At 44.9% G+C, this 14626-nt stretch overlaps 1 protein-coding gene across 3 annotated transcripts in view; it reads left to right on the top strand.

The window, feature by feature from the left end:
- LOC138300551 (alkaline phosphatase, tissue-nonspecific isozyme-like) overlaps positions 1–14626 on the top strand; it is a 229167-nt gene that overhangs the window by 166122 nt on the left and 48419 nt on the right. For all 3 annotated transcript variants that reach the window (XM_069240081.1, XM_069240082.1, XM_069240083.1), the window contains exon 6: positions 7622–7797. In XM_069240081.1, coding sequence (XP_069096182.1) covers positions 7622–7797 — 176 coding nt within the window. The remainder of the gene's footprint in view (positions 1–7621; positions 7798–14626) is intronic.

The raw sequence follows: 14626 nt of genomic DNA on the forward strand, positions 1-14626 counted from the left end.
TAATCTAAAACAGTTGCCCCTGCCCATGGCTGGGAGTTCATTCCCACCTAAGTGAATTATCAAAATTCTTGCCCGGTTTTGAAAACAGATCTGTGCTGTACAATTAGACTTAGTTCTTCTAAATGAGATACGCAGGCTTTTTTCAGTTTTTTTGCTTTTGACAGCTTGTAGAGTTTCGGGTTTATAGTAGTAGTCTGGGTGTCCTAGATAACTCATAATTTTTTTTACGTAACCCAACCATTTTACTCTTCCTACATTAGTGGACCTAAGGCAGCCCCATATAATCTCTTGGTTCAGCTTGGTGTACTCAGAAGTTGATACCTTGTGCCATAGCAAAATCGGTTGAGTTTTAACTAGGTTTGAAATTAGCGGGATCCCTAATTCCGAGTGGCATACATGTGATGTACTACTCTGTGGGAGACAAAGAAGATACTTCAGGAAGGCATTCTCTATCAACTGTAGGGAGTCATTGTTTACATGCCCCCAAAGGCCTGCCCTATACATGGCTTTTGACATTCATTTGGCCTAATACACTGTCAGTATCTCCCTAGGGGGTCTCTTACCAACCTTGCAAGCAAAATTGCATAAGGCTGCAATAGTTTTCTGGAAGTGTAGCCCTCTGGTTCTAATTGCAGTATGCCATGTCCCTTTTACGTCAAACATGATCCCCAGGTAGGAAAAGATTGTTATGTACTCAATTCTAGTATCTTTTATTATGGGGTTGGGGGTTTTCGGTAACACTTTCCTGCACCTAATAGCAAATGTTTTTCTTTTATTGACTAATAGCCCCAGTTCCTCCATATAGGACACAAACAGTTAGTAACTGTTACAGTGCAAGGGGGGTTTGCGCCATTAGGACAGCATCATCAGCGTATAAAAGGGTGGGAACGGGCCGGGACCCTATTTGGGGCAGGTTGTTGCAATTAGCAGATAGTGCATTACCCAGACTATTAATGTATAAGGAAAAGAGAAAGGGTGCCAGAACACAACCCTGCCTTACGCTCCTCTCTGTGCCAAAAGGCTGGGTACATTCGCCCTTTAGTCCGTATCGCACTCTGGCGATGCTTCCGTGATATATTTCCCTGAGAAATTGTATGATCGGTAGATCCACCCCCATGTTCACCATGATTCCCCACAATTTGCTATGAATTACGCAGTCAAAGGCAGCAGTTAAGTCTACAAAGACCAGTTACAATCTCTCTTGGTTGAAAGTGGTGTATTTCTCGATCAGCATGCTTAGGTTCAGACTCTGTTCCACGGTTCCTACTCTCTCCCAGAACTCGTACTGTAAGTCCCGATAAGACATTCTTGTCCTGGGCCCATTCCTGTAGTCTGTTCAAGATAACGCGGCTTGACACTTTCAGCATCAAATCTAGGAGAGAGGTAGGATAATAACAAGTGGGGCTATGTCTATCTCCCTTTTTGAAGATTGGGACAATGATTGATTCCCTCCAAGATTTCAGTAGGCTAACTTGACAACATGCATTCAGGGCTTGAGTAAGCAGTGGCCCCAGAGGGTCATGTTGGCTTTAAACAGATCTACAGGGCTGAAGTCCGGACCCAGCGCCTTGCCGGCCTTGCTTGCGTTTAGGGCACCAGTGATCTCATCCAAGGTAAATGCCAGCTTGATAGGGAAAGTAATGGGGGCAAAATAATCTCTATCAGTCGCAACATCTACTGTCAGCCTTAACCTTTTAATAGGATTGGAATAAATATTGGAAAGGTGACTAATCCAGTCTCCCTCACTAATAGCCATTTCAAGGCGTGGTCCGGTATCAGGCTGGAGGTAGGCTGAATTAATTACCCCCCAAAAAGCTGCAGGGCCTTTACTAGTGCTTGCTTCATGCAGTTTGTCCCATAGATCTTCTTTTTAATACTGTTTTCCTCTGCATTAAACATGCTTCTAGTGTTTCCTAGCAGTGTTTCCTAGCAGCCCTGACTTTGTTAATGCAGCATGGTCGTTTCTGTAGTGCTAATTTCAGCATTCTATGGGCCTTGGTACAACGTTCATCAAACCACCCTCTCATCCTGTTGTTGCTGCTGTCCCTACCTGTAATTTCAAGTCCCTCATAAACATCCCTTGCAATCTTTTGGAAACTCTCAATGATATCCTCAGGGTCAGAACCCAGTTCTAGACAACTTTCAAAAGCCTGCGTACAACCACAGATCAACTTTTTTAGTAACTCTTGGGGATCAATCTTTGACCAGCACAAGGTTACCCATTGAGCTTGTTAATGTCCATAGCTCCCACGGTACAGTAGTTGGGGAGTGGCGCTTGGGATAAAAAAACCCTTGATGCCATATCCAGGTCTATGCTTAGGTGGTAGTGGTCACTGCATGAAATTGTGTGGGTAATAAAATTTCCAGCCCTTGTCTGTTTTTGACGAATGTATGATCTATCACTGAGTTTTTCCCTTGGCCACTGAACGTAGTTGCAAATGGGATTGGAGGGCAGCAAATCTCGTTACAGAATGCAAGGTCAATACTGAATATGAGAACATTCAATTGTTCCCCACAGGTGGAGTGGGTAAAATGTGAGTGCCCATCGTTCCCCCTTTCACTTAAACCACAGATCTTTTCTGAAACCCTAGTGCAAACTTCGGTATTGAAATCCCACTCCCCAATAGAAATACCAAATCCTGGAATTTTCTATTCCTGGGAGCTTCAATAGCCCTTTTTAGTAGAATCAAGGCGTTTTTTAACTCCGCTTTTGGGATGTTATAGAAGTGTTGTAGAGAAGAACAACACTCTGGACTCGTCCCAGAAACCGAGGCCCTCATCCTCCTGGACCCCTCGCCCACCTTCACAGGGATCTACGAAAAAACCCTGGAGTGGATCACCTCCTTCCTCACCTGCAGAACCCAGAGAATCCACCTCCCTCCATTCCGCTCTAAAGCCTCCAAGATCATCTGCGGCATACCCCAGGGGTCTTCCCTCAGCCTGACCCTCTTTAATGTTTACATGGCTCTGCTCGCAAACATCGTCCGATCACACAACCTCAACATCGTCTCATATGCCGATGACACTCAGCTGATCCTCTCCCTCACCAAGGACCCCGCACAGCCAAAGCCAACCTCCACGAAGGAATGAAGGCCATCGCCAAATGGATGAAGAACAGCTGCCTGAAACTGAACTCTGACAAGAATGAGGTACTCATCCTCGGCTCAACCCCCACCACCTGGGACAACTCCTGGTGGCCTGCCACACTGGGAACCGCACCGACACCCACCGACCACGCACGCAACCTAGTGTTCATCCTGGACTCATCGCTATCAATGACCCAGCAAGTCAACAACGTCTCTTCCTCCTGCTTCAACACCCTCTGCATGCTTCGGAAGATCTACAAAAGGATCCCCACCAGAACCAGAAGGACAGTCACCCAATCCCTGGACTACGGCAACGCCCTCTACGCAGGAACCACAGCCAAGCTCCAGAAAAGACTGCAACGCATACAGAGTACCTCTGCATGCCTCATCCTGAACATCCCCTGCCACAGCCACATCACAGCCCACCTGAGAGACCTGTACTGGCTCCCTGTCAACAAGAGAATCATGTTCAAGCTACTCACCCACGCTCAAAAGGCACTGCACAATGCCGGACCAGAATACCTCAACAGACGACTCTCCTTTTACACCCCGATCCGCCAGCTTCGCTCTGCTAACCTTGCCCTCGCCACCATTCCATGCATCCAAAAAACAACCTCTGGTGGCAGATCGTTCTCCCACCTCGCCGCCAAGATGTGGAATACTTTTCCTATCCACCTGTGACAGACACAGTATCTGCTAACCTTCAGGAGACACCTCAAGACCTGGCTGTTCGAGCAGTAGCAGCACCCCTCCTCAATTCCTTGAGACCCTCACAGGTGAGTAGTACACTTTACAAATGCTAGGATTGATTGATTGAAGTTAATTATGGCCAGCACCCATGTTGCTGATGTTTCAACAACAACGATATGATGATAGGGTTGCGGAGCCAGCATAGTTATACTAGTTGCTTTCAGGGTGTTTGAAACATAGGTACAGATCCCCCCCTTTGCTCTCCCAGAGTTAGATGGTTCCGTCGGGGTATGATAGGTTCTAAATCCATTTAGGTGGATTGGGTTTACTGCCCATGTTTCTTGTACATAAAGTACAGTAAAGCTATTAACAAAATCACACCAGTCTGCTATTACCACCTTAAATAGTAAAACTGCCTTGTTCCAGAATGCTTTCCTTATCTTCTCCTCGGGACCAGTACTTTCACAATTCACCAAGTGGTCCTGAATCAGTAGATTGGATCGGTCCAAGTCGGGGGGAGGATGTTTTTAGAGTCAGCAGTAGGAGAAGCAGTCAAACGAGGAGTAGTTATTTTGCATGAAGGGATAGTAAATCAGCAGGGATGTTGGGTGGTGTACCGAGTCAATCATTCTCATCTAGAGTAGAAGAAATGTCAGCTAAATGGTTGGTGAACCCGGCCCTGTCACGAAGGGTAGACTGGGATACTTAAATACCCTGGTGCGCTTGTCCTTGCATCTAAGGCCACCAGATTGTCAACCAAGCTCCTATCTCTGAGTGTCAGCTCAATTGTGTCAAGACAGGTGACCGGATCTGGCCTTCTAACTGCATCAATTATGTCCTTGCATATTATAGAGTAACATCTCTCACATGGCGGATCCAATGGATCGCTTTGTTTCTCACAGAATCTCCCCCTTCCCTATGGGCTGGTAGGTGTAATTTGGGACATTAACCATTAGGACAGTATTGTTAGAATTAGCCAGATTAGCAACAGGCTGTCCAACATAATTTGGAACTTCATCTTTCATTGGTCTAGGCAGTTGATGGTGAAGTCTTGGTTTGTCACTAACATTTAGGTATTTATATGTGGGGGCCCGGCAAGAGTTCTTGATCCCACCGCCTGATAAAGGATGACCAGTGTGGGGTACCAGGCTGGCAGCAGCAGGGGGGGTGTAATTGCAAATCTTGTTACCGGTGTTCGAGGGCAATTTGGTCGAAAATGTTGAGAGACCTGGGGGATTAAGCGTGGTGCTACCATTATGATCCCTGCTGGATGTCACACCTACAGATGATAGATTTGAGCTCAGATACCTCATCCTTTAGATCTTTTATGCATAAGATGTACTGAGCATTAGGCGGGTCTGGGCTTATGTCTGTTGCTCCTGTGCCTGCTATCCTAACCACCAATACACTTAGGTCAGGATCGTCATGTGATATATCAATTAGGGGACTGATTCGATTTGTGCAATGAAGGACCTCGCTTCCAGTAGGTGGAGGCGCATTTGCTGGTGACAATGGTGAATGAGTAATAGCATTTCTCGTTTTGCCCTGCCCTGTAGGAGTTAAAGCCGGTCTCCCACATTTTTTAAACATCTCTGGGATTTTCCCATGGCCCTCCCTTGGCCTTACTGGGGAACATTCACTCTGCGTACCTTTAGAGGCTCTATCCAGAGAGGAGGCCAAAATATCCTCATAGTCAACCAAGAGATTATCCTATCCATTACGCAGTTACTTGCTGCATGCTTCTGCCGTTTTTTTTTTTACTGTGTGCCACCCCAGCCCCGCCCTTGTTTGCTTTCCTTTTACCCATCGCAATTTCTTACGCCAGAGGGTGATCCCTTAGGGATAGTGTAAGACAATATGGCCGTGCCCGGAGTCTATAAAAATACAGAAACACTTACAAAGTCTGCTTAAAAGTGAATGTTAGGGGGGGTGGCACAGCCCGGCCTTCTTTGGGCTCCGATGGGCATGGACTGACCCGCCCTTTGCCCGGGCGCGCCCTGTGCCTAGGTGTGCCCCAGGCACTTTGTAGTGCTCGTTGGTGTGGTCAAGTGGATGTAGGTGCTGGAGAAAATGGCTGCCTCCTGGGGCCACAAAGCAGTCTGGGATATGTAGTCCCTTGTCAAAGTTTCTAGTGCGTCCCGCGCTGCGGTGTGCCCGAACGTGCTTTATAGCACTCGGTGGTCTGGTCAAGTGGGTGCAGGTGCTGGAGAAAATGGCTGCCTCCTGGGGCCACAAAGCAGTCTGGGATATGTAGTCCTTTGTCAAAGTTTCTAGTGTGTCCCCAGCACTCATTTTTAGAGACTGGGATAGAACACAACAGAAAGGATGAAAATGGGAAAAAAAGGAAGAAGAGAACGTCTGGAAACCAAGGACAAAGGGAAACAAGCATTTGCAATCCAATGGGTCTTGCGTTTGCTCGAGTTAGAGCTATTAGCGTTTTAGATTCCTAACTGGACTTTTCTTGCCACATAAATTGAAAATGTAAATTAAAACAGTTGACATAAGCGAGCCAATTCAAAGCACCACAGCCGCCATAAGCATGAGCGGGAAGGAGAGACACAAAAGGAAAGAGTAGTTCACTCGCAGTCAAACATATTTGCAAAAGTCAATTATCTATGTAACAGTGTTGGTGTCCAAGGCGGTAACAAAATCTCCCCAAGGAGGGACAAAGCATTTACCAATGTCACCAAAGGATTTTTTAAAGGCAAGCTCATGAACGAGTGAAAGTGATGGGTGTGAGGTGGGCGTGGTTAGAATCCCACATAGATACCAACACGTCGGTAAAGCAGCGCTTGTGCGCTGCTTTGGTTGACCTGAAAAGCAGAAGTGAAAAGTACCTGCAAAAGTGAGATAAAGGGACAGGGAAAGTCAGGTGGCTGATGGATCAAATGTCAACCCCGCATTCAGCAGCACTGGTAAAAAAACGTCTGAGATATAACTTTGAGCCCCAGTACTTATTTCTTCATAAATTAAGTCCTGTGTATGTATAGTATATATAACTGGTATCTACACTAGAGTCCAATACTGAATTGATGTGTTCTATAGTTCACATGTGTCAGTATTTTCTTAAGGTGGCTCTATTGGACCATAATAAGTGTTATGCCAGTTTCCTACTTCTATTATTAGTCCTTATAATTTTGATGGAATTTGCATGATTGTTTTTTTTTTTTATGGGAATTTTTTTTTTTACATAATTTCCTAAACACTGGACTACACTGACTGACTGAACACAGTTCTTCTGAGCCAAGAAGAGTTTAGTTTACCTGTATAAGTGAGATATTTTTGTATCTGGTGTCTGCTAGGTACGGTTAACAAAGGGCCCTAATTGCAATTAGAATGTGCATGTTTTGACTGATTTTTATGAAGGTGATAATAATTTTTAAAAAGTGGTAAAGATTGGCAGTGTACTTTGGGGAGGTCACTATCGAGCCCTGCTCAGAGTCTATTTAGTTTTTGGTAAGAAAAGAGACCGAGAATCTGGCTTCCATTGGATGAAATAAATCATGGGCTGGACTTATATATGTAAATTATGGAAAATACACTAGTACGAAAAAATCCAATGAAAATGTTATTTTAAAGTCATTGCTTTTTAATATCTGTAAATCATGGAAAATACTATACAGGTATGACAAAATCCCTGTGAAAAAGATTATTTTAACATCACTGCTCTTTATGCAATAAAGTCTGTCGTAATATATGTAGATTATCGAGGCGGAGGTGAAAGGGAAAACTGAAAAGTGGCTGATAGATTTGTGATACACCTTAATAATTTGTAGGATTTTTTATTTAATCTATTGTGCTCAAATTCATGCATTTTCACATCAAATACATCAATTCTCCCACAGGCAAATCAGTAGGGGTAGTGACAACCACAAGAGTCAACCATGCCACTCCAAGTGCTGCCTATGCCCACTGTGTCAACCGGGATTGGTACAGTGATGCTGAGATGCCCGTGGAAGCAGTCAAGATGGGATGTAAAGACATTGCCAGGCAGCTGATGGACAACATTCCGGACATTGAGGTATCCTAACATAGTGGTGGTGTGCTAAATGTTGGATGCTAGATGGATAATTGAATACAGTAACACTCTCTAGCAATGAGGACTAATGTGTGGAATATGTTCGGGTTGGAAAATGAAAACTAAGGATTATCTATTCATTTCAGTGAATGCACGGTTCCAGATCCCAGATTATCCATTCAGTGAACACTACTGTGGCAATGATATTCTCCAAATTGTTCCTGGAAAGCAGATAACTTTCAACCATTGCCCTCATTTGAGAGAATTGCAGCTTTCGCTCATTTCCCTCATTAGTGGAAACAGCAGAATGCTTAAGAGCCTGAGCATAGGGCTTGTCAGCACACCCACAACATGTGTAAACACTATGCTCTCACACTCCCCCGCAAATTTAAACTGTTACACCATTTCATGGGGCTTATACCTTACTATAAAGAGCAAATATTCATACAGTTTGCCATAAAACCCGGACTGTCACACCATGCTACAAAATAAGTATTCCTTATCACTAACACAGACATTTGATCCTAATGTCCTCGATTGAAATACGTCCTTCCTAACACCTTACATTCACCCATATGCGAGCCTTACCCCTATCCTCCTCAAATTAAGAGCAGATGAGCCTCACCCTGGTTGCCTAGTGCAGACCAATGAATCCCAAGTGAGTTGCTAGATCTGGCCATCAGCAGGGCGGGGTGCATTCCTCCTCTAATTGTGGCACTTTTGCCTACTTGAAGCAAGTGCACCCTAGAAGATGAATTGGAGGTTGCCTAGTAACGCCCTGCACTAACCCTGCCAACCTCTTCTTCAGTGTTTGGGCCTGCAGGAAAATGTATCGATCAAGAAGAAACAGTTGGTGAGGTTAGTCTTAGTGCAGACACTGTTAAAGCAAATGAGACGTTAATCATCTGCTCCCCTCTCTCCATTATCCCTCCAAGAGATATTGATGATTTTTTTAAACAATTTTATTTTGCATTTTCAATAGAAAATAAGTGAACTTGACACATCATACAATTCCTCTAGGAATAATAATTACTGCATACAAATGGTGGGAAAAGCAGATAACGTACACCCAAATATGATGAGAAATTGTTTTCACAACTCATACCCACCCCTGTAGATCATGTAGAAATTACATTTCAGCAGATCCTCCTTCACGTTCAGTAGAAAACATAATGCGAATATCAGATGTGCATAGTGTTTTAGACATCGTGTTTGATGTGGATAGTGAAGGGACACCAGGAGGCAACGAATTTGGCCACATGGCCTCGAATGATGGCAGTCAATTTTTCCATTGCGTAGGTGGACCATACCTTGCCCCACCACATATTTAAGGAAGGAGGAAGTGGTTGCCTCTGTATCTGTGCCATGCCAGAGTAGTGCCACAAGGAGTAGATGTAAGAGTAGCCGGCCCTGAAGAGTCGCTGTGTGAAAAATCCCATTGGCCTCTGGGTCGCCAAGTGAATTGCTAGTGGTTCAAGGGGAAGATGAATGTTAGTAATGTTCTTTATTGTGTTCTGGATCTCACCTCAGAATGTTTGAATCACTCTGCATGACGCCATGGATGTAGAAAGGTGCCCTTCTCTCTGCACCCCTTCAAGCATAAACCCGAACTCCCAAACATCTTGGCTAGCTTAATAGGTGTAAGATACCAACGAGTCAGTATTTTATATGCATTCTCTTTGTAGTGGATACAAATCGAAGATTTAGCCACTCTTTGCCAAATGGCCCCCAGGTGTCATCAGGTATCTTTGTAGCCAGCCCCCTTTCCCACTGCAATACCTAGGTGTGTTATCTGGAAGGAGTCAACTGTAAGAGGTATCTATAAAGCCATGATTTGCCTTTATGGTGCACGTTGTTGAGATAGAGGGACTCTATGGGTGTGTCGTTGTGCTGAAAAGCCGGGCACGTTGGGGGCCTACCTGTCCAATTAAGTGCCTGACCCAATCTGAGGTTGTCTTGGCGAGTTAGGTCAAATTTAGTAACTAAGTCACCTCACAGCCTTAAGTTGTCATCGTCATAAAAAATCATCGAGGGCGGGGGACATATCTGAGCCCAGAAGAAGGAGCCAGTGTGAGTCACACTCTGAAGACAGTCAGGATTATGCTTGAGGGGGTGGGTCTAAAGGGGTAAATCGGGAATACCCTGCGCTTTCATACCTCCCTCCAGTAGGCTAGGCGTAATGATGTCAAAGGCAGTAGTGGGGGAGTTGTCTCAAATGATGTTGCTAGCCACAGCAGCACCGGAAGGGGAGAGGGAGTAAAAGCCTGGTCTACTGGGACACAGGGCTTCTTGGCAGGGTCGTGGTTCCAGTCCAGGGACAAATGGAGTTGTACTGCTAGAATGTAAGTAGAAACATCAGGGAAGCCCAGGCCACCCTCTAAGGCTGGTTCGCTCAATGTTGCTTTCGCCACTCATGGAGACTTGCCCCCACACAAAGTCTAACATTTTCGCGCTGATATCCTTACGAAGTGAGGGAGGAAGGGCTAACAGAAATGTTTGGGGAACATTCAGCAGTCGGGTATAAAATACATTTTCAACCTATTAGGACTGTCCAACCACAATATCTCGAGTTTCCCCCAATGAACCAAATTCTTAAAAAGGGGTGTGAGGCGAGGGATATGTTGCAGGAGTGTAAGTCTTTTGTCAGAGGCGGCAAATGAATCCCTAGGTAAGTAATGCCACACTTAAAATATATGTCATGTTAAGTCCATTTGATTAGCACATTCCTATTATTTGTGCGGTGAAGCACTTTTGGAATCTGGGTGTTCTTTATGGTCCTGGGAGTATTTTTATCCAGAGTGAAGGTGGACTGTCGGTCGTCGCTTCAGTTGTGATCTGTCATGTTTAAGTGCAAGCCTTTGTGGAACGTGACTTGGAGGTTGACGTAGACAAATGTATTATTTTTTGATAGATTAAATCACAAAGTCCACCGCTAAATCCTGTTATGGATTTGTATGAAGCAATAGGTACACAGATATTTTTGCCAAAAAATATTCCGTTTTTATTAGTTGTGATGGAGTATATGTTTGTCCATCGTTCGGGATCAAGTGGTTGTTATGTTTTGCAGTGTGAAACTATAGTGTTTGGTTCCGGAAATCTTCTTAGAAATAAATACAATTTTATTTTGGGCATCAACCATAGGCGTAGCTATTTTGAAGCATATTTGAACGCTGTGTGGAATTCATACCAATATTTGTTTATGTGAGTGTGGTACACTTAAGGTGACTTCATCAGAATGGTAATATTGAATGTTATGTAGTTTGCTAGGGTGTGAATGTGTCAAGATTTACTGAATGGATGTACTATTAAGATGGCAAAGTGTATGAATGTTACCCCCATGATGGTGCCAGAAGTTGTTTGAATGTACACTTGGTACAGTGTGATAATGTATAATTTGATCTGCATATGCCTCTCAATTGGCACTGAGCCACTTATATGGCCGTGGAACAGTATTGTTTGCATGATGGTACCAGGAGCCATGTCTAATGTGTAATGTTGTTTGGGTGAGAGCATAACTTGATCTGGATATCATGTTCTGGTAGCAACGCTTATCGCCAATGAAATAGCTGTGGTGACCTGTGCATAATGTTACTAGGAGCCAGAAAGATACCGTTGAAGAGTGAAGTGAGTGTATAGCTTGATCCGGATGTGCCTTTAAAGCGCCAAACATTTACCCAACTATGCAGCTAGGAGCCATTTTGTGTGCATGATGGTCTGGAGTTATCTAAATATTGGTTCAGGTGTGAGGATAACTTGATTTGGATGTGTCAATGTGGCGGTAGATGCTTAGCCTACTAAATGACCTGGAGCCTTGTTTTTCACATGATGGTACCCAAGAATATGGTCTAACATACACACTTGGAGTGATGCTGTGCCCACGAAGATCATTGGATGCACTCACAGACAAAAGAAAGTTCAGTGTCCAGCGACACAGATGCATAGATCAGACACCAGGCACCTGGTTAGTCTTTAGACATCAAATATGAGTTAACGTGACCTCCACTTGATTGTGGTGCACTCAAGGCAGGGAAAATTACATCCAGGTCCTGCTTGCAGTCAGAGGTGCCAAACACCCTTGTTCTTCAGAACCTCTGATGCCCTACAGCACCCCATTTCTCTCCTCTACTCATCAGTGATCATCCAGGAAGGCTAGAAGGTACAAAAAGTGCCAGGCACAGAGATTTTGGCAAGAAAGGGCAAAACAGCAGTCACATGAGGTTGCAATCTCCACCTTAACACCAAGGCAAAGCCTATATCCAACTTTTTACTCAACCATTCCACTATTTAGGAAGCCTGGGGCAGTTAGTCTTAAAATCCTACCAACCATGGAGGAGAGACATTGCTTCAGTCTTCCTCAGCTCAGATGCAAAGTACTAGGGTTTCCCACTTCACCAACCACTTCTATCAACTAGCGTAGAATAGTGAGCTGTTGTTATCTCCAAAGGTTCTGCTGGCCTTTGGTGCAGCTCCCCAGCAGGGGAAGCATAGGCTCTTGTAAGACTAGAAGCAAGCATGTAGCAGTTGAGGAACCATTTCATAACACCTGGCAGAGACTGGTAGACTTATACTTAAGCCGAGAAAAAGGTGCAGCATGTAGGCAAGGAGTGGAATTATGCGATATACAGGCAAGGATCAGAATTGCCATCATAAGGCCTCTGATTCCTATGGACGTCAGTATTCCCTACTGTTTAAGAAAGCCAACCCTCTAGAACTCAATGAGTGCCCATTAAGTAAAGTCTAAATGAGCCCTATTCTGAATTATTGTCAGTTCTTCAAAATCACTGGGCACCAGAAACACTCACCCAATAACCAAAGGCTGTTCTTCAGACCCTGTGCTACACCATGGAACACTTTACTTGAGCCCATAAATTGTAATCTATCATACTGCCCCTGTTTTCAAACTCACCCTCTAGCACTGAGTGGTACACTGGTAACCTGTAACTTCAAGAATACAGCTCCGGATGCACAGCTCCTAGGAACCCACCTGAGTTTAGCCCTGATTCACAGCTCCTGTCAATCTTGCCTTAGATAACTGAACAGTGGTGGGCCAAAGTTATCTATTCACTAGGGCCGTGCCTTGCAGAACCTCCGACTGAAAGCTCATTTCCCTCCTCCCCCACGGCATGTTGGCCAGTTCCAGCAAACTCAACATTCATAGTATATGGCAGGTCCTTCACACATACAAAATATTCCTGCAGAAATGTTGACTCCATGACTGTCATAAACTCAGATCATAATGCAAAGCATGTGGTGAGACAGGAAGAGTTGCGCACTTGCTTGTCCTAAGAGCAAACAACACAGATTGTCGGGTGTATTTGAAAATAAATAAACAAGAGACTAACCAATTTGGGGTCTCCATCAAGGAGGCTTGAATCAGTATGTGAAAAAATAATAGGCAGAAACACAGGAAACAGACTGATAATACTGTGACTCCCCTCCTCACACTGGATCTGGGCTGCAGGGCAAGTTGCCAGGTCCAACACCCAAAGAGGTTCCTTGAGCCGGGTCACACCACACACTATTACTGAGCACCACCGGCACCCAAATCTGTCTTTCTGTTTCATCCTTCATACTCCTCTCTCGTTACCTGCAAAGCATAAGACCTCAGTTTCTCAGGTGACAAATGCTGTGTACCATCCAATTAGGCAGGCAAAACCATTTAGACAGACATCCTCATGACCACCATCTCGCTCCATACCGGTACTCTCTTTGACCCCAAATCCCACCATGTTTTGGCAAAGAGACCTACATCGTGGAACACCACCCAAAGGTGCCTGGGAGCAACAACAGGCAATGGGGTTACATTCCAATGCCAAACATAAACCCCACTCCCTCAGACACTGAGTAGAATCAACGTTACAGGGGTTGCTCTTGTATAGTGATGGTAGGATTTCTTTGCTCCCATATCTTCCTAGCCCAGAACCGCCCCCACGATTAACACCCATTCACAGGAGAGTTGAAATCCCTTGTTGAGCAATGCCCAGAGCGCTGATTCATACGCCTCTTGATTGCTGAAAGCGATAATCCCCAGGGAGACAGTTTAGTGGGTAAAGCACTATCATCCCAAGCTGCTTCTCAGCTTGCTAGGCCAATATGGTATATGCACTTTCACATCAAAAGTATGGGAGCATTCTTCTTACCGGAGAACGGCACACACCGTGCATCAAGTCAGTCTAGAAACACAGTAGAGGTACAGGAAATGCATCCTAGACCACAGCCCACATGAGCTAAAGGAACCCATACACACTGCAAAACACCCCCTCTCCCAAGGACATGCTTGCCTGTTACCAGAGATTCTTGGTGTGAAGTACAACCGGCAGTCTCCACAGAGAAACCTCCTGTGGCATTATTGATGCCCTTGATGCACCAGCGTCTTCTGGATTCCTTTTAATTGTTCTTTCTGCTTCCCTGTTCATATAAGTTCCCCATTATAGCTCCCATCTAGAAACAGCCGAAGGCCTCTGAATGAAAAGGCCTAGAGCCTATCCTAGAGGTTGCCGGTCCACCACTGCCTCCCGGCCAAGCTCAGCAAGGAAAGACTATTTTGACCGCCCGCCTTCCAGCACGGTACTGAAAATGGCTGCAATTACTAAATCCTCAGCCTTGGCTTTGACCTCGACCACCTTGGACCAAGAAATTGTTTCAATCTCCATCCGAACCTCGGAACTAAACCGGAAGCCAACTTCTTTGACCTCAGGGCCGATCAAGATCATGAAGCACAAATCTTTTGCACGAAAACCCTCATAACTGAGGGACTCCGGCAAGTCTTCCACCAACTCTTCTCCAATTGAGCCAATTCTTGAAAAGAGAGATGGTAGATAGTGCAAACTTT

This window comes from Pleurodeles waltl, chromosome 6 (assembly GCF_031143425.1).
Source record: "Pleurodeles waltl isolate 20211129_DDA chromosome 6, aPleWal1.hap1.20221129, whole genome shotgun sequence".
Taxonomy (NCBI): Eukaryota; Metazoa; Chordata; class Amphibia; order Caudata; family Salamandridae; genus Pleurodeles; species Pleurodeles waltl.